A 25623-nucleotide genomic window follows, 5' to 3' on the forward strand; every position below is an offset into this window, starting at 1 on the left:
TGGAGATGTGAGCTAATTCCTCCATCCGGCGATGTAATGAGAACATTCAGTGATAGAATGAGCTCAAAAACGGCATCAAAACAACTACAGCAGCACCGCCATCATGGCAGATAGACTCTCTCCCCGAGGCAGGTTGAAACAGGCTGATGCAGACACACAGTGAGAGCACTCTTCAGCATCTCAAATAGCCCTGTGATAGCTCGCGACGGAGAGCTCACAAACAGCCACGAAGATACATGTGGGGAACACACACACTACACACAAGTAAAGCCTTATCATAGTGCTGCTACTCTGACTGTCAGGGAAGTTGGAGTAGCCATCGAGTCTGACCACTATCACCTGCTGCCATAATGACAGTCTCAACAGGGAGAAGAGGATGGTGGAATAATGAGGGAGGGATGGAGGAAGCTGGAACAGGAATGATACCCTCTTCCAGGGGATCAGTGGATGTGATGCATTGGGATGAATAAATAAAATAATACATGCCTTATGGTTTTTGAAAGCACTGGCTGTTGATGGATGGAGGGGGGGGGTAAGGAGGTGGTGACAACAAGAAGCGATGACACATGAAAAGGTAAAAATGGTTGTAGAGAGACACCATGGACAAACGGCAGACACAAACTTGAAAGCGTGAAGGCAGAGTCAGAAAAAAGGTATTAAGAGAAAAAGAGAGCAGTTCCTGCTGTGCCTGTGTGATTAGGTGACTGAGATCCTCCTCGTTTCTGCAGTGATTATGATTACTCTGCTCTCCCTGGTGGGTTTTTTGTGGTTTATGTTGTGTTTTTTTTTGCTCCACAAATCTTTTCGGTACATCATGTGCTAAATAAATGAAACTTTTCCTCCTGTGTTCGAATTCTCTGTTGTTTACTTTGAGAATTCACAGCATCCCCCTCTCTCTGTCCAATCTTCTCCCCATGGAAGCATAAACATTACTAGATTTTTTACAGACTGCTTTAACTGATTCAAGGACAGCATGTCATGCTAAACAACATTTGGATGTTAGGGCTCTGTAAGGAAAGCAAAAAACAGTAATGTGGAATTTTTATTCCTGTTTTCTCCAAGGATGTTTGAGATGGCCTAATTGACTGTTAGGTAACCCCAGCCTCCCCTTAGAAATGCCTGTCAAGCTTTCTTTGCTTGCACAGCACATATGCAGCTTACAATGATCACTCTGGCAGCTTTACCACTTCAAATTTATCAGCTGAAATGGCAACTGCTAGCTAGCTAATTAAACTAATGTTAGTTCCACAAGTTACTTAAAAACGGAGTCTTATTACAACAAGGATCTTGTAAAAGGGTCTTGCATGATACCACCCTAAAAAGACTGAGACTAAAGCTAAAACAGTTCCCAGGCAAAAAGTCTGCATCCAGCTGATGATCCATGAAGAAGACATGGAGATAAAGAAACAGCATTGTACTAAAGTGTGGAGCCAGTTAGTCCTAGTGTTATGAATATGATAAGGAAAATGTAAGCTCAGATTGTTTCATTCTAATATAATCCTGTCGAACAGCAGACAGAGATTAGATTTATGCTTTAGTACAGGAGTTACTAGAGTGTAAATTTTCCCAAATCCAGTAACGAGCAGGACAGAGATGCTAATGTTTGACTAAATAGCTCTGACTCTGATAGCATCCTCCACTCAGTGGAGGAATCCTACACAGTGGATGTGCTGTTGTGGATAAAGCTTTATAATGTAACCTGTAACTGCCATGGAAGGGTCGCGGAAGTAATGGGTTATCACTGTGGTCAATATGTTTACAGTTTATGTTAAAGCAAACAAACAGTTTATTCCATTCCTTACTTTTTTGCACTTGTGCTTTTATTTTTGGAAACACTAAAAAAGACACCACCCTCCAAACTTTTAATATAGCGTATACAATACTGGACAGGCCTGTCGCACATAGTTATGGTTACTGAGCTATGATTAGACAATCACGGTTTGGGGGAGGGGTTCAGCAAACAGTCAACTGGCATTCAAAATTTATTACGCTGCTGCCCCACAAGCAGATATGTATGTGTGTGTGTGTGTGTGACTGTACATATGTGCACATGAGTACCTGTTAACGGTCCAGGTGGTCACATTATGCAAGATGTCTGCGGTGTGTGTCTTCCAGTCTCCGTTGGGCAGCTCTTTGACCTGCAGAGTGAAGTACCTCAGCGGGGAAGACCCTGAACCACCTGTAACCCAGAGGAGGCGAAGACGGCGAGATTCGACCCCGTCCTGAGGAACAGACAACTTCCTGGGTGGCTGGGGACGCTCTGTGGATATGTAAGGATGGGGAAAGATGGAAGTTAAAAAAAGAGAAGAGTGGGAGGAGACAAAAGAGGCAGAGGAGAGATGAGAGGGGAAGAAGGGGAAGGGGAATTGAAGTGGTAGAAGGAGAAGGAAAAGAGAGCAACACATTAAAATTTCAAGAGCAATTACAACTTGATAAAAATATATATTGATTATAATTGATAATCTGATGCATTATAAACATTCATTAATATAAAATGATGTCCTCTAGTAGTTTAACATTGTGTGATTGTGTTACCACATACCACTACATACATACATGTGTGTGTACTTTTGTTCATCATAGACTTCATATAAGGTATCTCTAGCTTTAGATAGACAGTTGGGTGACAAAGTAAAGAACAGAGCATTGCACATTTAGTCAAGAAGTTGCTGGATGAAAAAGATAGACAATTAAAAAAAGTCAAAACATCTTCACAGGAGCCTCCAGAACAGCTCCAATGCTCTTATTTTAACTAGAATTATTTTATTTACACATTGCTACCTGTAATGATCTTTCCTTTCATTTGTCTGCTGTCACAGTTATAAAGGGGTACTTCCTCTGACGTCTTTGTCATGTAAAAAGCAGATTAAAGACCCCTCAGATACCTCACCAAGAAACCTGTTTTTAAGTGGAAATCTAGCTAACATGATGTTTAAGAAATCAGTTTAATGCAGAGAGCCGACTGTAACCCAGTTACTTCCCTGACAGAAACGTCTGCATTGAATATGTTTTGCCACTCATTAATTCAGGGGGTTCTTTTAATCTGCCTTCTGTCTGTAACTATACATGTTGAAATGAATTATCTGGACCAATGGAGACTGCTATGGATAGGGATGTGTTTTGTGACCGAAATAGCCCAGAACGAGTAGAATTGAAACATCTCCAGTCAAACCAGTACTTTGATCGATACTTTTTGTAACCAGATCGCGGCAAAAAATGACAATGATTTGTATGGTTTTGCTTGCAGACAAACATGCAAACAGCACACGAAAAAAAGAGCACGCCTTTTTTTCTTCCTTATGTGCCTGCACCATAGACTGTATAAAAAAGGCCTACACAAGTCCATGTGTGATTTTAACAGCCGCTTACCTTCGGCTGCGGTTTCAGGCATGTTCGTCACTGTTGCATGTTTATTGCCACAACTTGCTTTCCGTTGGTTTCATCTTCTGGTATCATTTAACACTTCTCTGTGCATTTTTATTTGCTATTCACATCACTTGTCGTTGATCGATCGCTGCGTTCCATTACATCAATTAAACGCTTTTGTGGCGCAGCAGCGATCAGCTGATTTTACTCATGCTTCAGGTGTAGTTGGTTTGATCAGCTGGATGTGCAGCCTCTCTTTTCCTCCGTTTGTGAGTCTTTAGTGTAGTTAAGTGAGTTGTATAAACAGACTCCTTACTCGTTCTATATTTGTGACAGACAAACACTCTCGGAGATCTTTCAATTCAGGTTATTTATCGAAGGTTAACAAAATAATTTTCCGTTGTTTACTTTCAACAAACGTATCAAAAAAATACCTTAAATTCGTTTCCCACAACTTATTTGGTCAGTAAACTATTTCACTCCTTTCTCATTCAAATATAAAAAAAAACTCCCAAGCTGTTGTCTTTCCCCTTATAGGCTAATACAACCAGTGAGGATGACCTAATTAGGATGAGGAGCGATCTGATACAATTGCCCAATACTTTTATTTAACAGTTATTTGAAACAAGAAATAATTAAAATAGTTAACCTTGCTTGTCCATAACAACATCAATAGACTACCAATCAACTACTATGGTTATGGCTTCAACAGGTGGCCTTATGAAAAGTATCGAATGAAGTACTCAATTAGTATCGGTACCAATAGGATACTAGTTTTGGTACTGGTATCTTAAAACTTCAAATGATACCCAACCCTAGCTATTGACCAAATTCTGTAAATACCTTGTAATACAGGCAGCCTACATCTACATCACATAAACATTGACTGTTGCAATACATATGTTAAATGAAACAAGACATATTACCACTGCAGCATCAAAGAAACAATTTTTCAACAGATTGCTGGTGTGTGTGTGTGTGTGTGTGTGTCTTTGCTTTTCAATTAGAAGATGAAAGATGGCTCTGGGAGTCAGTTTCTTTGCACAACTGTGTTGGCAGTAGCTGTGTGATTAGTAGATGTGTGTGTACACACATGCATGCACGCACACAAACAAACAAAAGCACACGGTTGGGGGGCATAACTGTTTAATTTCAGGGGCATCAGGTTATTGATTTGGTCTAGAAATAAAAGCATTATCGATTCTCTCTGAAGTTTAATTAATCTGCACTTATGTTCTCAAACGTGCACACAAGCACAGGCACACACACACACGAACACAAGGTCTTGCCTTTCTTCATTCATCCTTATCACAAGTAATTTAAGTAAAATCTGTTTGCCTCCCTTCTTCCCTCATGCCCTTATTCTTCAGTCCCTTCAAGATTTGACTATCCTCTCCCTCTTTTGTTTTCCTGATACCATCTGTGTCTCCCTGTCTGTTCTCCTCTTGTTCCATTCCACAGTTAAGATCATGTTCTGATAATAAACTCATAATTGTCAGAAGTGCTGTCCTTTTAGCACTTACACGGCTGTTTACTGCTACGCAAGGGAGAGGAGAGGAGTGTGCTAGAAGTGATGGGTAGAGAAAAAAAAGAGACTGTTTGTACTAGAGGGGAAAAAAATATGGTTGTAGGGAGATGAATTCTGCTAAATATGATATTGTCCATTACTTTATCAGTCATCACCCACTTGGAGACAAAAATCAGCACAGATTATTCCCTCTAGTGGGAAGTGCGGTTTTCTCTAAATAATTCATGCACATGCACACAACCTCCCATGCCTATACACACACATGCACACTCAAAAAGCCAATTTTCTTTGTCTAGAGATTAAGTTGGTCTCTTCAGCATCATCAGAAAGAAATCTCTATTAGGCTATTCTGTCCATCTCCCAGTGAAAATGGGCCATTTTGTTACTGAAGTGGAACAGAGAACCCCTGAATTCTATTTTAAAGAAATCCTGATAATGATGCTGCCGATGTTATGATATCTGATCCAATTAAAATGCCCTACACAAGCTGACAGCTCTGAATAGAATATCTGACATCATGATTCCAGGTTTTCATAAAAAAAAATAAAAAAAAAATCACTCCACTGTCACATTTCAATATAGGAACTTTTGTAGCATTTCAATGCTTTACTAGACATACACAGTGCCAGCTGACAGAGAAAATTGGAGAGAGCGATCAAGGATGACATATATCAAAGCCTGTGAGACACGTTCAAACCATAGTTATTCATGCGTTAGCTTACTGAGACGACAGAACCACTGGAAATTCCTTTTTAAAGTGATATTTCACTTTAGTGGGATAGGTCTTCTCAGTTCAGGATTGGTCAAACTTCTTATTTTTTTATTATGAATCTTAACTTTTTATTATGAATTTTCAGCCACATTTTCAAAACAACATGTATGTCATTTAATGCTCCTTGCTTCTCTAAAAACATAAGTTACAAGAGTACATGATAAGACATATGAACATTTAAGTCAATAAAGATTATTGACATTTGGAAAGGAATACTGGTGAAAGAAAACAAAAATATCAGTCTAGCTACTATAAATCAATATTTTTTAATTTCATAATATAATAATTTAATTTAATAACACTAGATTAATGTGAAAGGTGTCATTTATAGTAACCTATAGAGAATTATCACATGGCTCTGCATTTTCCATCAGCCTATTCAGAGTGTTTTAACATCTTTTAGCTCACTGACTTGGTGTTACAGCCCACAACCTTCTTGTTTTACTTCACTCTTGCTTTCTCATCAGTGTAGTTTTCAGCAAAAAGCTCTAAAAACCCACTGTACTGCCTTCCAAGCACCAAACTGCACTCAAAGTTAGCACCTAGCTGATGAAGATATACCCTCAGGTGTTAATGGAGATTAAAAATAGAGCTACAAGAGAGTGAATATTGGACTTACATTCATCAGGTGGACACATAATATGTAATGATGATGTAATCATCTTCAGTCCTAACTCTATAATGGAAGCAGTCAGGTTTCCCAGGCTATGCTAGGCTGACAAACACCGCAGTATAAAGCATGGGAACATGCTGTCATGTAACAGCAGTGACTCAGCGTGTAGCTGTAACACTTGGATTGATATGCTGTATATGTATGATGGAACTGTAGTATTGACTATTATGGCTTGTAGCTTTATCTAACACAGTTAAACAATATGGTTAAGTTTATGTTATGGACTACATACCACTATCTACAACACATTCTTATTTGTAGGTGTCTTCTTTGGTGTTCTTATTTTGTATTAAAACCAATTCACCAAGTTTCAAGAAACATCCATCCATGCGATTCCTGTTTGCTTACGTTATCGTCAACTGCTGTTTCTTGCCTTACTAATGTTAATGTAATACAGGGCCATTTCTACCTTGACATCTTTTGTCAGTTTGTTCCAGTATGTTACCTTCTCTTGTCATCGTGAAATCAAAAATCTTTTATCATGAGTAACCAAAAATAGAACCTGTGTTGTCTAGTCAATATGCACACACCTGCAGCCTATCTACGGCAGATTAGCCTCCCACATCTTCAGAATAAAAGTCAGATTTTACTGATCATTCTGATTATGATCAGTAAATACTTTCTTTTTCATAACTGTGCAAATTGTAACCATTGGTGAGACAGTAAAGAATAATGAATCTTCAAATGGCAGCAGTTTCTAAATTGAAGGGAAAATAACTGCACTACTCTACCTCTTTCAAAGTCAAGTCACTGTAAAATCTTTTTGGCCACTAACTGTGTGTTGGAGGATATATCTCTTCTGTTACAGATATTTGGAGACAAAACTGTCTTAGGAGAGTTACAGTCACTGCTTAGCCTCCTAAATCTTGCCATAGGCAAGGGCTGTCATACTGTGTTTGAGCGTGTTTCTGTTTTAAAATTCCTAGTTTATACACTAAGATGAAGCAAGTGACTGCTAAAATTACATGAATTGTTTAAGAGAAATTTGCAACACTTTTGCTGCCCTAAAAGAGAAAATTACCATGACTGCAGAGTGTTGATAGAACTATTGATCAATAGTAATTAGCTTAGTTTAGAATCTAAGATTAATGGCATTCAGATCTTAGTTTCAGCACTCTCCTGGCAAAAAAAGACTTCCCAACTGCTGCCATTTCAACACATTGCCAGACTGATTCTTTTTCTCACCTATTAACTGTGCATTTTTCACCAGCCCACAACAGAGCATTGTGCTATGAGAAAGTAGATAGTGTTGCGAGACAGTTGCATGAGAAAGCTAATAATCCTTGTTGTCTCACTAAACAAGTCAATTAAGTTTAGCCTGTTTGGTGGAAGGAATCAACAGACTGAATGCCGCGATTGTCTTTGATGGACTACTGTTGCATGGACCACCCAGGCAGTTTTTGGAACTCCTTACTCTCCCCGCTGCAGGAGGGCTAATACCTGGTGATTTTAATATCTACATTTACTGCCAAGCAGCTTCCCATTCACTGGAGTTTCTAAATGTCATTTCGTCCTGTTCTGTATGTAAAATGTCCCACACACTGGAAAGGTCGTACTTTTTTTGTGCTAATATTTGGAGCCCATTAACAATGCATTATGTGTGTCCCTCCACAAACTACATGTTGTTGAAGCAATGATAACCAATCCGAGCTCCACGCCTTCTTTCTCTATCTCTGCAAGGACTTCACATCGAACACAACTCATTACACCTCTAAGTAGAGCTGCAGAGATCATAAAATCTTAAAATGCTAAAACTTCAGCTAACCTTTCTAGACTCTTCCTGCATTGGCATTATTGTAGGAAATAACATAATGGGTGATAAGATATAATGTTTGACCATTTAAAAGTTGACATGAAAAGAGAGGACAAAATAACCATAAAATTATTGTAGCTGTCTCCTGCAATAGAACTTCCCCATGGCAAACACTTTGAAAAGCACAGGTAAAATTAATAACATAAATCAAGTCCCTCCTTAAAATTGGCTTATTTACAGAATTTCATGTCTAATCTGGTTTATTTAACATATTTCATTTCCTTATGCATTATTATAATTGAATGTGAATTTCATTACAATTTAATTCTCTGCTGTGGTGCAAATGCCACAAGAGGTATGAGATACTTTTGTGCATGTAAAAAAGCACATTTTACTCCTCATTAGTCAAAGCATCCAAGCTTACACCCCATTATTCTTGCTGAATTATCCAGCAAAGTAGAGAAGTAATTTTTTTAAAGAAACAAAATGAACACACTTGTTATTCTGGTTCAATTAGTGTGTGATTCATTACTGTTTCCGAATTAAATCATACTGCTACTATTTCTACCTCTTTAAATCTAAAGAGAGAGAAGAGGGAAAAATCCATGCCTTAATGTGTACACACTGTAAAGTTTATTTCATTCTTCACAAACTAACCCATCAACTGACCCATTAACAACATACTGTTTATCCCTATAGGCATCTTTTACAGCTGACATTTTGACTCAGCATAGCAGAAAAAGCACAAGTGCAACTAATAACATTAATGACGACTCCGTTCCATTTATGACCTTTAGTCATTTACACCTCTTGCTGTTGGGGCATGTCAAAGTCTTCTTGGCATATTAAAGGTCTTAAAGACCCTGAAAACTTGGTTTCAACCTTGAAGTATTTCTCTACACATTCTCAAACATTTAATGTCATGATTTACTAAGCAACAATATAAGTTGAAGTTAAGACAACATCCCCAGATATTACTTATTCAGCAATAAACTCCATAGACAGATAATCTGCATTAAAAAACTATAACCACAAAGACAGAGTATAACATCAATATAATCAACTTTTCACATTATTCCCTAACAAATACACTTTTTCATCTTAACCCATCAATGGGTGAATGTCATTAATTATTATCAAGTAAATCAATTCTGTATTCTTTCAACCTAATTATTCAGATGACTATTTTAAAAGATTAGGTAAAAATTAAATGAGATCAAATGTTTGGTGATTAAAGCACTGGAGAAGAGTTGGGCTCTCACTGGTCTGCACCTCGCTGTGTGTGCGCTCTTAAAAATAAGAAACTCTGTACTGTACTAACATTATTAGGGTCGAGCACGAACCGTGCGAGGTCCCTATTGAAACTGAAGGGATTTTCTTTCTTTCTGCAAAGTAACCTCAAGTTTGGGGGCCTAAACATGCTCGAAAACTCACCAAACTTAACATAATATTTAACATAATTGTGCACATAATTCAGACGCGGTGAAAAATTTCGTATATTATGGGTTTCCCACATGGGCGTGGCAAAATGGCTCGCTAGCGCCCCCTACAGAGCAGCCCCCGGACAAAGTTTCACCTATGTGCACAAAATTTCTGTGGCAGGTGTATCATGTCCAGACATACAATAAAGCCATTTTGGATTAATTGGTCATTTTTGGCAATTTACACATTCCATACTTTAACGAACTTGTCTTAGGGAATTAGTCCAATCGACAAATTTCTGCTGTGCCTTCTAAAGGCATTGACGATGAAAAGTTGTGCTATCTGTGAGTTTTCGTCAATGGGCGTGTCCGTGGCCTGGCATCCAAAATCGATGATTCACCGTGAAACAGGAAGTTGTTATAACTTCAGTGTGCATGCTCAGATCTGCACCAAACTTTACATGTAGGATGAAAGTCCCGCCCTGGACACACCCATATGCCAACAAACACCCGATGTCAGAGCGCCATGTGCTGGTAACAGGAAATGAGATGTTTCACGCTGTTATGTACTACTCTCAACATATTTGCCTCACCTGCTTCAAAACGGTCTCAGAAGAGCTTTAAGACATTGATGATACTATGTTGTGAATGTTGTGAGTTTGCGGATAACGGTGTGTCCATGGCGTGGCGTCAAAGATCAACTCTTCGCCATGACACAGGAAGTTGTTGTAACTTCACTGTACATGCTCATATCTCTACCAGATTTCACACATTTGATAAGGGTCATGCCCTGAACACATCTACAGGTTAAAATTTACTCAACCTCATAGCGCCACCTGCTGGAATCAGGAAGTGTCCCTTCAAAGATGCAGCCCCTGCGCACTGAATCACCAACATGCACAACACTTTTGTGGTACATGTATCATGTTTCATCATTTGAATGTGCAATTACAGCCCAATTATGGCCTTTTACAAGGTCCGTACTTTAACAAACTCCTCCTAGGGAATTAATCGTATCGACTTACATTTTCTACTGTGCATTCTAAAGGCATTGACGATGAAAAGTTTTGCTATCTGTGAGTTTTCATCTGTGGCGTGGCATCAAAGATCAAGTGCCATGCTTCGCCATGACACAGGAAGTTGTTGTAACTTCAGTATACATGCACAAAACTTTACGTGCTTGATAAATGTCCCGCCCCGAACACATCTACATGCCAATATTAATTTATACTCATAGCGCCAAGTGCTATGTAGCGCCACAAAGGGGACACAGGAAGTGACGTATAACACCTTTATGCAGTGTCCGAAGCGCGTGAAAAATTCACAGCCGCACCGGCAGAGCTCCAGAATATTCAACGCGGCCGCCTCACACCCTGACGCGCTACACATGCAAGGGCCCGCCCAACGCATGTGTAGCGTATCAAATATGATCTCAATAAAATGTGAACTGCTCAAATAAATTCAGCACCTCATGTTTTTGTGGCAGCTTGAGAGTTCACAGGGGTCAGGCTCCAATTAGCTTTTAATAGGAGGGATTAACATCTTCATGGCTACAGAAACAGATATGATAGCAAACCAGATACTACGTAAAACGCATGCGTGTGTGTCCTTTACCTCTACGTTCAGTGGTAACAACTAGGGCTTCCTGTTCCTCGCCCCAGCCTACGGCGGTGCGAGCAGTGAGCTGGAACATGTAGTTCTGCTCAGGGGAAAGTCCTGTGACGGTGAACTGTCGAGCATTGGAGCCCACCTCCACTGTGGTCCAGCGCTGAGGGTCCCTGCTGTCTAAGCGGTAGGAGATCTGGTAGCCTAGTGAGGGACAGAAGGAAAGACAGACAAAGAGAGGAAGATAGTTGAAATATGTGTGAAAAATGTGTGTGAATGCATTTCTGTTTTGTTTTTTGTGGCCTACTTTAAATCACAGAGCCCGCGGGAATCAAAGACACAGCCCAATATCAGATAGGAAAAAGCCTGAAAACATAACCATACAATGTCATGCACCACACACTCTCATTTCCACGTATTCAAACAAACACACTTTTCTTTCAGTTCCTGAAACTGTCCCTATCTGTTCTGAAGAGATGTGATCCATGAAGCTGCTTTGCTATTAATACCTGAGTATGAATGAAGCCCTTAGACTCTGCATTTACCGAAAGCACACACAAAGCTAGAGAGAAAGTCATAATTCTGTCACTGAACACACACTTCACAGCTCATATACTCATATATACTAAAAATCCCCTACATACATTATATAAACATACAGCCCCTCTTCTGTCCGCCTGGCTGTGACCCTCAGTGTACCCGACTTGTGCCTGTTTCTCTGTCTCATGTGCAGTAGGCCATGTAATAACACTAACACCCTTCAACCCATACACACATACACTCAAACCACTGATCCCCAACCAAGCTTTCCACAGGCCACTGGCCACTCACAAAGGCTCTCAATATGAAGATTGCAAATACACAAAGCGGCACATCCGCAAACTCACACAAACACACAAGTGTGCAGAGGTGATTGGTTCACAGTAAGACTGCCAGGATGGTAATCTGCTCAGAGGCACCTAATCTGGTTGTGCGGGTGATAATCTCATCAGATGGTCTGATTGTATATTAATGTGAGCGCAGTGTGTGGAAGATTATTGGATAACAGCTAGATAACAAATCCGCTTGCATCTAAACAATTGGGTCAGAGCATAGCATTATCTTCTGTACTAAATATCATTAGGGCATCGCTGCTACCGGATACATGAGGCTAAATCACATGAGGCAAAGTGACTCATGTGATGTCATGTGGTGTCTCATGATAGTGAAAGTCCATCTCCACTGAAAAGATGTAACATGTACAGTACTTTTTCTGCTTCTAGCTGCTCAATGCTGCCTTGTCTGTGTTAATGAAGCTAAAACTAAGCCAGCTTAACAGTTAACTTATATTATCAGTACTACGACTGTAGTAGTAGTACTGAAGTACTTTAGAGCTCCAAGCTTGTGAGTAAAACTGCAGCAGTATGTATTGTGACTCTAGGTCCTAGGTCTAGGTCTAGGTTTTACACACTGACACAAGCTTAGTTTTACTATAATGTTCACCACAGGCTTGTTAGGCTTTTCTCCTCTAAACCACGACTGAATACCGAACAAAAAGACTATGCCTGTTAATCAAAATTACAATCGTAATTGATTTGATTAATATTTCATGGTTAAGTGTTTAATGGATTGTTTTGTATTGCATTTATATTAGATGTTATGTTAGTAAGCTGCAAGACGTACTTAATGCTGAGATTATGAATGAATTAATTGAACTAAATGAGAATAATGATGACTTGATTTGCTTTACTAATTTACACCTGTGTTTACTGCTACTGTTCTAATTTGTGTTATTTTCTTAATCTTCAACAATCATCCATCCACCCCTGACTAAATTTTCAAACTAATAAATTGTTAGAACGACTTATGGATTTCTGTGTTTGAGTATAGACACCACAACAGATGTTCTATAAGCCAGCGCCACCGCCATCATTGTAGTTTTTCCAACCAGCATGTACAACTAATACAGTATTTTATAGTATACTATTTTTGCACATAGTATATAGACATGTTTAATTCAAGCAGTCTTCATACTGACTTGTTTGAGTAGCTTTTTCTTCACACACTTCATACTCAAAACATGATTACAATTAATATGGAATTGGGATGCAGCATGTATTTGCCACTGGGATGCGTGTGTGTGGCTATATTATATTCATCGAAAGTTTATGTGAAAACACAAATGCCTTACAGCCTTGTGCCAAATTACATAATGCACCTTCTGCGGTCTTGTTTCTCTTCTGTCCACCTTCTGTGTCAGTCCCCTATGGGTTGTGAACCCAAGGAGAAATGAGGCAGTCATGAGCACTAAAGGAACACTGTTAGAGCAGTTATTTGTGTCTGCATAAACACACACAGTCTCCACACACACCACGTACTAAGCAAGGACACAGCAGGACTGCGTGTTTGTGTGTGTCTGTTTGATCTAGAGAGAGAGATTTGCCCTCCCACTCATCCTTCTGTCACAGACTGGTGTCGCGCTAAATGTCCTTCCCCTTACAATATAGTCACACATCACTCACACTGTCCGGCTCAACTCCCGAGGACAAACACTACTCCTTTCTCCCCCCTGTGCAAGGCACAGACACACGCACACACACAGAGACACACCTGTCCCTCTTCTCACCTCCATACATCTCCTCTTTGCCATCTCTCCCCTTCTGTTCTCTGTTTCCAGCTCAGCTGCTCTCACATTCCTCTTGCCTCTCTTTCTCTTCATTAATGTGTTCTTTCTGATTCACTCCGCGCACTGCTATTTGCTTGCAGTTTCAGAAACAAGTGATATGTGTGAATCTCAGTGCGTTTGTAGGCTATGTATGCATTAGAAAAGGTGTCTTGCTTCAGCAGATATAATAGCCCCTTTCCCGCCCCTCACACACACATTTATACACGTACATAAACACCAACAAATTGGCACTGAAGTGGAGAATAGAGAGCTGACCCTTGTTTGAAAGCTAAAAACAGAATCAGCTCTTTTTCATTTTACGGCTTTTACTTCCTTCTTTCCCTTGAAAGACCACAGCGGTGTGTGTGTGTTCAAAACTGCTAACTCATTCCCTCTATAAGGCGAGCTCTGTCTTTCAGCAATTGAAAATAAATCTGTTGTCACAACAAGTGTAAAACACTGGATTATGATTTCAACGTTGCTTTAAAATATCTGCTTTCTCATATGTGTGTGCTTGTTTTTGTACCTAATATGATGCCATTGGGGTTTGTGGGTGGCTGCCAAACCACCCTAACTGATGACAATCGAACTTCTGGAAACACCATCCTGACAGGGGGGCCTGGGACTGGAGAGACAAATAGAGAAGGGAGTTGGCAGCAGAATAAAACTGATAATATATACAAAGAGCAGCAGAAAGAAGCACAAAAGGAATCCCCAACACTGTAGTGAGAAAGACAGTATCTTAACATCAAACACTTTTTAATTTCTAATATTCTAATAAGTTGGTGTGATGGTACCAAGGCTCACAGATGTATGTGCATATGCTCTCCCCACACACAGAAACTGTATAGAGAGTGAGCGTCTTATACATTTTGAAGAGGCACTTCTACAAGAGACAAAATAGAAAATGTAATTTTCTTTGGTAAATGTCTTTGTTCCTGATGAAAGTACATGTTCCACATCACCAAATACATGCTAACGTGAGTGAGCATTTATGTGTGTGTACAGTATGCGTATGACTGACAGACAGGATGGAGGTTCATTATACATTGCCAGGAATTGACTTCCCCGTTCTTGTTTCATTTCATGAAATGAGAAAAACTTTTCAAACGTGACACTATTTGACAGAGGATGAGGGTGTGTGTATGTGTGTGAGTCTTTCTGGGTGTGTATTTTTGAGATTGTTTGTGTGTGCTTGCTTGTGTTTTATTATTCAAAAAGACCAGGCCGGGTTCCTGGCATACTGAAAAATCTTCCACGGTAGCATCGGAAGAGGTCCGCACACATGGAACACACTACGGCAATGTGCTCTCCATGTCTGGGCTGTGGAGGGGTCTGAGGGGTGAGGTGAACCCAGTGGATGATCAGTGAAGTGGGGAAAGAGGCTGCTGACTGTGCTGACTGTAGAGGTGTAAAGAGGTGAAAAACAGCCACAGAGGTGAGAAGAAGGCAAACGTGTTGAACAAACTGCTGGACAGAAAGGTCAGTGACCAGACAGAGAGAGAGAGAGAGAGAGAGAGAGAGAGAGAGAGAGAGAGAGAGAGAGAGAGAGAGAGAGAGATCCTACCATCTTCTTTGGTTCTGAGTAGTATGGGGTTGCTGGGTGGACCGTCACCCAACCGTGTGTAAGCCAGCACCTGCAGCACGTACACCGTGTATTTTTGGAGAACCCCGAGGAGAAGCGACACACTCCCCTCTCCTTCTGCCAGCTGAACACTGGGGGGACCTTCTGATTCCTTCTCGCTGTACAACACCTGGACACAGACACACAGAAACAGGCATACAGGTCACACGTGATCGTAATCACAAATATAGATATAGATTTAACAAACATTACATCCTGCACTTTTTTCCCTTCATTTACAGAAGCTTTGGTGATGTTAAAGGATCAGGTTTGTGATTGTCATCAAAAGCCATTAAAAGACCAAAACCAACTCTCTCAGTACTTTCATTGCAACCTGTCTCAAGTCCCAAGCCTGTTCCTTCATACCTCAGATTTAAATCTTTAAAACTGCTATAATCATTATTTTAATATTAACAATAGATCACAGGTCCACTTGTGTGTGAAAGGTTTTTATTGCAACTTTCAGCTCATTAGCTGTCCAGGAAGCGTCTTTACTGTTTTGGTTCACTGTCACCACTCATAGCGTTGTTTAATACCACAGCTAGCAACTGTTCTCAAAAAACTTTAAACAGTGATAATATGTTAGTGTAGTGTTCATAACTTATTTCGGCTGCCCCCAAGAGGCGCAAAAATCAGTTATTTAAGTTAAAAAACTGATCGCAAATATACAGTTTCATTTTTAAAAGAAGCAAAGTTATATTTTTAAGCAGCGTGAACAGCAAGAAAATACAGAGCAACGTTTTTCATAGTCAAGTCAATTTCATTTAATTAGTCATTTAGCTGATGCTTTTATTCAAAGTGACTTAAAATTGCTACATGTGTCAGAGGTTGCACGCCTCTGGAGAAACTCGGGGTTGAGTGTCTTGCTCAGGGACACATTGGTGGATGTCGCAGTGGGAATTGTACACGTGTCTCCCCGACCAGAGGCATGTGTCTTATAAACTGCCCCATCGGCCCCCTACTGCCATTGCTATATTTCATATAGTCCAGAATCACACATGTGCCACAAGATAGTGTATCATAAACGAACATGTCAGCCAACGTAATGGTGTGGCTTACTGATGTGTTTTGTTTTTATTTTACAACAATGGAGGTCTGTGGCAGAGAAGAATAGGCTATATCAGGTTTTGTATTCAGTAGAAATACCTGTTAGTTTTGGTGTTTTCGTTTTTGTTGATTTGTTGACAATGAGAAAAATGTAGAATATCACCAGACCTATCCTTAAACTGAAACTGATTCTGAAATTAAAACTACACCATCTAAAAAACAAAACAAATTAGAACACAATGCACTTTCATTGGCAACAGGAGTATGTAGGTATAAACTGCTCTTTATGTGTTGTTTTCTTTCCATTTTGCCATGTTCATGAACTGCACGCTACACTTAAAACCATTTTGAATGAAAATGTCAGCTCTTAATAAGTGTCTAAAAACAGAAATAGACAGGAGGAGTGCGTGGCAGGAGGCAGGAGAACTATTTGACATCTACTAGGGGATAAAAGGTGTTGAAGAGCTGCTGCTGGCAGCCACTTCCTATCTATTAACATGGTAGGCATATAGCCCAGTGTGAACCTCAGGAGGGCACAAAAAACACACAGATGGGGGGGGTGATATGCTTTGGGCATGGTGGATAACATGACCTGAATTTTACACCACAAAACACTGGATGGGGCTGGTTTATATCACACAGTCACAGCCTGTTTTCTTCTGTAGATGTATGTATTTATAATACAACCATGCCTACACAATTGAGGATAAATGTCCTCCCTTCTAAAGCTTTCTTCTGCTAGTTTTTTTAGGTGGTGATTAAGTGCTGTATTCAAAGCTGCTTTTAAATTAGCAAATATATTTCTCATGTTCTTTCTCTGTAAAATTTTCTTTCTAAGGATGCTGAGGGTTGCCACATATAGTACATGCCACTGAACAAGAAAGGCAATATTGCAAAAAATACAGACAAACTGGTATGTGTCTTTTCTTTATTTGAAAATCAAACAAGAAGTGCAGTACATTATAATAAACCCCTGGAGGGTATGCGTGGGAGTGCACAAAAAGCAGGTAGAACCACCTTGAGTGTGAAACGAGAGATGTGACTGCCAGTAAGTGGTGCACTCAAGAATGAGTGCACTTTGCACTTTACCATCAACAGTATTTATCCATTTTTTCCTTAGAAACCTGCACATGAGAGTATGTCAACAACTTCACCATCGGAGGGTTCCAGCAAGACAGACTCCTCTAACTTAGTTTCAAAACACAAGGAAAGGATGAGCTCCTATTTGGCAGATGTGGAGAGACTGTAGGCTATGTTGCTTAAGTGCATCGCAAGTTTGGACTTAAATACTAATGCTAAGCAAATCCACATTCTGCATGTATTCTCAACAAATCACCTTCTCTTGCTTAAACTGCGGTTTATGCTTTAAATTTCAAATAAACAAAGTAGTTTTCAAAACCAAGAGGCATTATGGATTAGTTTCCATTTTTCACAAGTGAATAATCCAGCCATTGTTTCTACTACAACATGATACAAGCTTTTTTATCAAAAGGGTATTAAACATTAAAGCCTCTCTCATATGCATGTGCACAATTACACACATACTTACAGTAGCTGCGTGTAGGAAGAACAAACTAGAGCAGTTACAGGATATTGCGTCATAATCATCTTACATTAAATTTTTGTTGTGTGTCTGTGCATCTCTGTGTGTGTGAGTATGTGAAGTTGTTGGAGGAAGTGATAATGGGCTAAGGGGGTCAAGTGAGATTTCCAGGGTAGGATTGTGTGTGTGTGTGTGTGTGTGTGTGTGTGTGTGTGTGTGTGTGTGTGTGTCTGTGTGTGTTTTATAAACCTTATATCCCAGAATGACTCCGTTCTTCTGTGCCAGAGGGAGAGCAGACCATGTGAGCAGGATCCTGGTGGAACTCACAGCCTCAGCAGTCACATTCACTGGAGATCCAGATGGAACTAGAGAACACACACTCCTTCATTATTTTCATTACCAACTGGGGATCATTCAACACCAACCAAGAATAGATGACTATTTCTACTCATTTTGAAAAAACAAATTGCCAAGAGGGGACTTGAAACCCTGCCGTTTGTCTACCTAGCAAAGAGGGGACCTTCATGGCCTGCAGTGAAAGCAATATGAAAAGATACAAAGTCTTTCTTGACGTCATTATTTATTTTATTACCATATTGTTTTTAACACAAATGACATCGTGACACAAATATTCTGAAAATAAATCACATCCACTTCAATTTCGCATGAATTAAATGAATATTATGCCACTACAGCAGAAAGTCAGACTAAAACTTTTTTTCATTACGGCAGTGTGTTCAATCTTGGTTAGACGAAACTTTTAAACAATTGTAATGAAAGCAATAACAGATTAAATGTGTTAAATGTGTTTTCTGTAATGTGCAGAACCCAGTTTCACATCTGATGCTATCAGCTGATACTGTATGTTCTTTTGTTATGTCTAGCTATGTTTGTTTTTCTTTCTAACCCAAACCCTACAACTAACCCTAAAAGAGATCTTCATCTCAATGAGATAACCTGATAAAATAAAGTTTGTATAAATAAATGAGGGAATATCTTGTGGAGGAACGGTATTAATCCCTCCAGTAGAGCTCCATAGACTTGGCAAGGAGGCTTGTGACTCCATACTAAGACACTTCATGTTGTTTTTTCTTTAATTTGACATCTATGTGTCAGGATTAAATTCACTGCATGTGATATCAAAATCAATGACACTCCCCTAGAGAAATATCCCCCTGAATCCAATTATATTGAATCTTTCTAGTGTTAGTACCACATTATTTAATTATACATAAATAAAGTAAGGCTGAAGTTCTTAAAAATCCAATGAGGTCATAAAACATAGATCTAAAGATAACAACAAACTGTGCTGGTGCTATTTCTCTATTATCCTGACTTTAAAGATGTGACCCACAATTTTGAGAAAATAATGATTCAATCAACAAAATCCCACTATTGTTATACATTTCTGCAAGAAAATGGTGTAACAAAAAAAATCTTCATAAAGTAAGCAGGCAAGCAGCAAAACACGCCTGCAGTCATTTATCACTGAACAGAATATATTCCATTTACTTTACGGCTGAACGATTTGGGGAAAAAAATCTAATTGCGTTTTTTCTGCCAGATATTGCGATTACTATTAGATTTGCGATTATTATTTTTTAAAAGTTAAATTTTCATTGCCAGTCTATTTTTGACGGAAGCCGTGACAAGCAGCACATGAACCGGACAGGAAGTCAGAACACAGAACAATGGAGAGAATCCAGTCAATTTTCAAAATAAAACAAATTATGCAGACTCCTGTGGCCTGTACTAAGACGGGAGTTCAACCTCCTCAGAGTTAACTCAGGGTTATCAGGCAAAGTCAGGGTTCACAAACTCTGACCGCCTACACTGGAGTTATGCGCGTTTGCATAAAAGGGTGTGTTCGGCCATGCAGGCAGAGTTTTTTTACAACGGCGCATGCTCCGTATTTCTCCAGAGGAATGCACGTTGGTAGTGTCAGGAAATTATCAATGTAAAGACAAGTTAACGGACAAGTTAAATCTATTACCGTGGCGGACGACAAAGGCATCGCATTGAGTAAATTAATTATCTTCACAGGGTTCTTAGTGTAGTTTAAGCCAGCGGAGAGGGGTAGCCTACTAATAATCTGAGAGAAAATTTAATTTCCAAGATTAATTTACATGTAAAAACTTGAATATTCTCTGATGAGAGAAACTTTGCAAGGCTGCAACATCACACACACCTCTGCTGTGTAGTAGCATGCATTGGAAAGTAAACTTTGCAGTTGGATTTAGCAGTGAGGAATTACTCATGAGTTTAGCCCACAATCACTACCATGCACCTTAGAGACTTTGCCTTGGATTTGGCATATTCAGAAGAAAACAGAGTGATTTTGGATTTTTTTATGACATTTGATTGATTTGATTGAATTTTAGGGAATTTCCGATTTTTCTTCTTGTAAATTTCACACTTTCAACTAGGATTTTTTTCTCGATTATTAGGCTAATCCTCACCCTGGCTCCCTATATTTTGGACACGCACAATAGTCAATCTAAATGTGTGAAAACACTTAGGAGAATTCAATTATAGACTACAGTTGCGCTAAATCTAAGAAACTGTTCCGTTAATTAATTAAGATTTCATCTCTAAAATCACAGAGGCTGCAGGGCTCGCTGTCTGAACGTAATGCTGTTGTGTTCAGAACTTCATTGCAACCGCAGTGGAACAAATCAGGATGAAATCTAAATACATTATAAAGTGGTGTGTAATAATATCCTACTTTTCATCAGTACAGATGTGGTGTGTATCCAAGTGAAGGGTAACCTCGAGATAACCACGAACAAAACCTGCTCGGAGCAGTTTAGAGATGCAGCATAAATTGCCATGGCAACAGACCTCGGTTAACACCTATCCACCTTTCGTAGTGCGGGTTAATCAGGAAGTTACACCCGAGAAAGTTACTTCTGAAGTTACCTGGATAAGCCAGTTACCCCGCTTCGTAGTAGGCCTACAGGCCACTGGTCGTCTATCAACATTAAACACAGTTAAAACAGACAAAAAAGAAACAATTTAACTACATAGCCTACTTAACCATAGTAGAAGCACAAAAAGCAAGGACAACTGAACAAATTAACAAAATCAGAACCAGTCACTAAAATCAGGCAGGCAAAACGCTCTTATTCTGAAATGCTCCATGTGGGATGTGTAGCTTGCACAGAGTGGAACGAAACGAGCTCACTGAGAGCTGTTAACCGTAGTTGAAGCACAAAAAAGGACAAATTAACAACATCGCAGGGAAGGCTAAACGCTCAGCTGCTGAAACACTTCAGTGTGAGTTGACGCCGAACAAAACCGCGGCACAGCCGCTGCCTGTGTCGGTTCGCCTGATGCTATTATCCCACAGGTTTTCCTCTAGTTTCGTTTGTTGTTGTACAATGTACACGCCCTGTGCCCGCTCTGATTGGTGAGTAGGACAGTAACAGGAGGCGTATGGCACCTGTGATTGGTTAGCACAGGTCTGTCACACAAGGATGACAACGGAATGAATTTGCAGCATGATTAACCTACAATTTAATCACCGTCTGCACGATTAGCTAATCGCGTTCTTTCCAATCGCAATTTCGATTTGAAAACGATTACTCGTTCAGCCCTATTGCTTACATCTGGCCTTATATTTTCATCCACATTACACCTACTGTAATATTCTTGCTCAGACAACACTGATCAAAAATGTTTGTCTAACAAATTCAACATCAGCATAACTGCGGTGATCTCACCAAAGGTCAAGTCCATGATCTGAGACTTTTCATTGTCACGCTGAAAAAAATATGTGATAGAAGAAGGTGAATTAGACATCCTGGATGGGACTACATGTCCCCCGAACTGCTGCAACATCACACTGTTCAATAGGGCTGTGACACAAGATTATTTCGTCTTCAACCGATCAGAGCAACAAAATGTGACCAGCCAGGTCAATTAAACACTTACCAATTCCTGTGGGAACGCAAACATGCCTTTCTTATCAACAAAAGCCTAATGTCTGTAAGCCTTTAACAAAAGGATTAAGTTAGCCAACAGCTAGCTCACTAGCACTTGCTAGGGCAAGGGCTTTTCCCCTGATTTGTTGAAACATATGTACCAAGTAAAACGGCTCCACCTGCCTGTTAACCAAGTTTCTTGCCGACTTTACTGAAATTAGCGACAGATTTTCCATTCTGTCCCAAATGTAATTTTAAGAGGTGTTATTTTGGTAATAAGTATGGCAGAAATAAACTTCAAAATCACAATGGAAGTTTGTTGCACCGTTAAGCAGCCCTACTCAACAAAACCACAAAAACATTTATCATGGATTTCCTAGAAATACGATTTAGTTGGTGGATAACATAAATCCCATTTTGGGATTTCAGTTACACTTAAGGCAAAAAACAACAACAAAAACAAAATAATACCAAAAAAATTATTGGCCTGACAGCTCTGTTGGACAATTGCCAACAGGAGTGAATGAGGTCTGTGTTTGTACCAGATTCTGCAGTGTGTGCAGCAACAGTGCTGCTCCATGGTCCAGGTCCTATGGAGTTGTAGGCTTGTATCTGAACCTGGTACTGGGTCCAGGGATTCAAGCCCTCTACTGTGGCCTCACTGGTCCCTCCTGCTCCTTCCACATCCTCAGTCCTGTCATCCCCCTGGCCGTCTGTCCTCCACACACGCAGCCGGTATCCCACAGTCTCTGGACTGCTGTTGTACTCGGACTCTGGAAGAGGCTGGAGGGTAACAAAGAGCGAGAGAAGAGAGAAAAAACAGCAAATTATAGAGGTGTCTTGCCAAATATTATTCTTGTTTTACATGCACACATGTGGCTGTAGAAAAAATGACACAAATAAGCTTTGCATGGCTTATACATGTTTTAAAAAATACAACATATGACTAAAAGTAAACATATCTGCTTAGAAGATATCTGCTATATATATGCTACGATAATTTCCAAAACCAATTTTTTTTTTTATTGTGCACTTTATTCCACAATAGCCTAATAAATGATGCACAGTATCTGGCACACTGGCCAAGTATCTTATAATGTGTCAGCACTTAGCCACCCTGTGCCATCACTGCACTTGGTGAAATTACTTATCTCTGACTCTGATTAATGGAAGAAGAACTATCCATATAGAAAAAGAGCAGAAAGATTGATTGAACGAGAAACCAATTTTGGTAAAAGTGTGACTAATAAAATGATAATTTAGTTAACACACAGAACCTTGTTGCTCTATGAAACATCATGAAACAGTTCCTCATAACCAACATGAAGTGATGGCCTGAATTTAATATGACTTTAGGTCCTTAGAGGAGGACTCATGCATTTGGTAAAACAATCATAATACAACGCACACACAACAACAAAAACACACATACAGCACATTGATATTATATGCATCAGATACATGCACATGCACACACATATGCACAAAGATTGGACCGTGCTCAGACAGATCCTCTCACACGCATACATACCTAAGAACAAGAACAAAAACCTGTATTTCTCTATAACATTAAATATTCATGACTAAAAAAGCAACAATCCCAGTTAAAGTTCTGAAAAATTATTTGTTATGAACTGATTACTCAAAAACTTGACATGGGTGTGGTTTGATCAGATTTGATTGAAAGCAGCCAGGCAACAAAAGCAAACAACCCACCCAACTGTCATCACATGTTGAGTAGAGTAAATATGTGACACCACCTTTTTCCAGAGTCCCGCCCACTTCAGTGCAAAAAGCAAGGACAAAAACAAAATATATAAATGTTTCGTGTGAATTTGGCAGAAAATTGTGAGATCATGTAGGACCACATCACTCATAGTAATGAGCTGATAGAGAAAATAGATATTTAAGGGCATTTAAACCCTTCTTAAACAAAAGTTAAAGCCGCTATGACCCAGAATGGAGTTGGGTCCAGACAACACAAGTGGAATATCAAGTTAAGGTCCCCATAATATGTTATAAACAAATGCACGCAAACACACACTCACAAGTGAAAAAGCTCTAAAGAATATGGTTATTTATGTGGCAGTGTCAAACTCTAAAGTACATCCTAAAACCTTTTTACTGTCTTCTCCCCTTTGACATCCCATCTTCTGATCTTTCTCTCTTCAACACCCTCCTTTCCCTGTTTTATTCACACTGTCATCACCTTTACCCGCTTCTTCTCTCATTTCCTGTCACCCTCCCTCCTGTTCCTGTCTACCCTTTTTCTCTGTCACCTCATCCTCTCTACTGCCTGTGAATTACCATGTCATTATGCATTACAGCTACAGCCACCTATAGTATTCTGTTCCGTAAAATCAAGTAAGAAGTTCAGTTTGCTCGTAGTATATCATTCCACAGAGATTTTAACCAACATTGTACAGTGGTTGCTCTGTGCTGTGCAGCAGATAAGAAGAGAGACACCCAGCCGTTTTAAATACCCGAGTGATTCAGCTCAGCTTAGCATTTAGGAGCCATAATACAAAATGTCACATTAGCTTTATTACCCTTAATATGCAGCTTAGAATAATAGCCTTAGCTAAAACCATTGTGATGGTTCCATTACAGCAGAAAACCTAGCATAGCTCAGGCTGGGCGCTAACATGCAGGTGAAATCCCATTAGCATGCTGCACAGGTAGCCCATAGCGCCTCAGTGTCTGTGTCTGATTTGACAGGCTCTTTGTCTCATTCCAACTCTTAAATGGAAAATACTCTGCTCTCCATTTATGTTATAATAGAAGAAGGGAGGGGGAGTAAAAGAGAGAGGCAGGGAAAGACGGAGAGCAGGAACAAGAGCAAAAAAGAAAAGACAGTAAGGAGAAAATTACATCGCGGTCTGCACGGTGAATGGGAAATGTGACAGATTAGTGTTAGCACTGATAACAAGGAGAGACACTGATTATAGGCTGTCAACCACTCAACCTGTTCAGGCCTGCTATTGGTGAGTGCACACGCACGCGCATATGCACACATGCACAGATATAAAAATAAGAACAAATACACAGAGATGCAGAAACACAAAGAAAAAAAAATCTCTTTCAGTCAAATTAGGAATGATTGTAAAGGGTCAGGGTAAGGTTTTAATGTGCTACAGAGCTAAGTGTGTATCTGTGTGTATGTGTGTTTCAGTACCTTCCAGTTGAAGCACAGGCTGGTCTGTGTGGCAGACTGCAGAGTGAGGTTAGAGGGGTGTGTGTCAGGGGCGTCCTGTAGGGTTTGAATCAGCCTGGAGGGGGCGCTCATGGGACTGGCGCCGACAATGTTCACCTGCTGCATCCTGAACCTGGTGAGAACACAGAGCACAGTTACAGGGACACACCACTGATTTTACAACTACAAGTTTAGTTTATTTGTCATGTGAAGTGCTACTCAGCCTGTGAAAACAAGTGTATAATGTTTACTGCCAAACACTCAGTCAGAAAAGGAGATCTGACCTGTTGACACACGTACATACATGCAGCCATGAGGGAGCATTTGTTTCTTCTGTTACTTCTAAAGGCAGCCATGCTTCAGTGTGGGTGCGAGTGATAAAATGTGTGAGCGTGCAGAGTGCGGGTGAGAGACTACATCTGTATGCTCTCGTCCCCGTATAGGGAGATAGAGAGCAGGGTGTAAAGGGAGGCTTAAAGCGGGGGGATAAGAAACACAGACAAGTGCATCACTTCATCTAATGTCCCAATG

At 39.9% G+C, this 25623-nt stretch overlaps 1 protein-coding gene across 2 annotated transcripts in view; it reads right to left on the bottom strand.

Moving 5' to 3' along the window:
- Positions 1 to 25623, bottom strand: part of LOC123970215 (protein sidekick-1-like) — a 248953-nt gene that overhangs the window by 18765 nt on the left and 204565 nt on the right. For both annotated transcript variants that reach the window (XM_046048135.1, XM_046048134.1), the window contains 7 exons: positions 25075 to 25225; positions 22442 to 22682; positions 18226 to 18341; positions 15330 to 15516; positions 14289 to 14387; positions 11128 to 11322; positions 2059 to 2260 (listed from right to left, as the gene is read on the bottom strand). In XM_046048135.1, coding sequence (XP_045904091.1) covers positions 2059 to 2260; positions 11128 to 11322; positions 14289 to 14387; positions 15330 to 15516; positions 18226 to 18341; positions 22442 to 22682; positions 25075 to 25225 — 1191 coding nt within the window. The remainder of the gene's footprint in view (positions 1 to 2058; positions 2261 to 11127; positions 11323 to 14288; positions 14388 to 15329; positions 15517 to 18225; positions 18342 to 22441; positions 22683 to 25074; positions 25226 to 25623) is intronic.

The sequence above is a fragment of the Micropterus dolomieu genome, linkage group LG04 (genome assembly GCF_021292245.1).
Source record: "Micropterus dolomieu isolate WLL.071019.BEF.003 ecotype Adirondacks linkage group LG04, ASM2129224v1, whole genome shotgun sequence".
Classification (NCBI taxonomy): Eukaryota; Metazoa; Chordata; class Actinopteri; order Centrarchiformes; family Centrarchidae; genus Micropterus; species Micropterus dolomieu.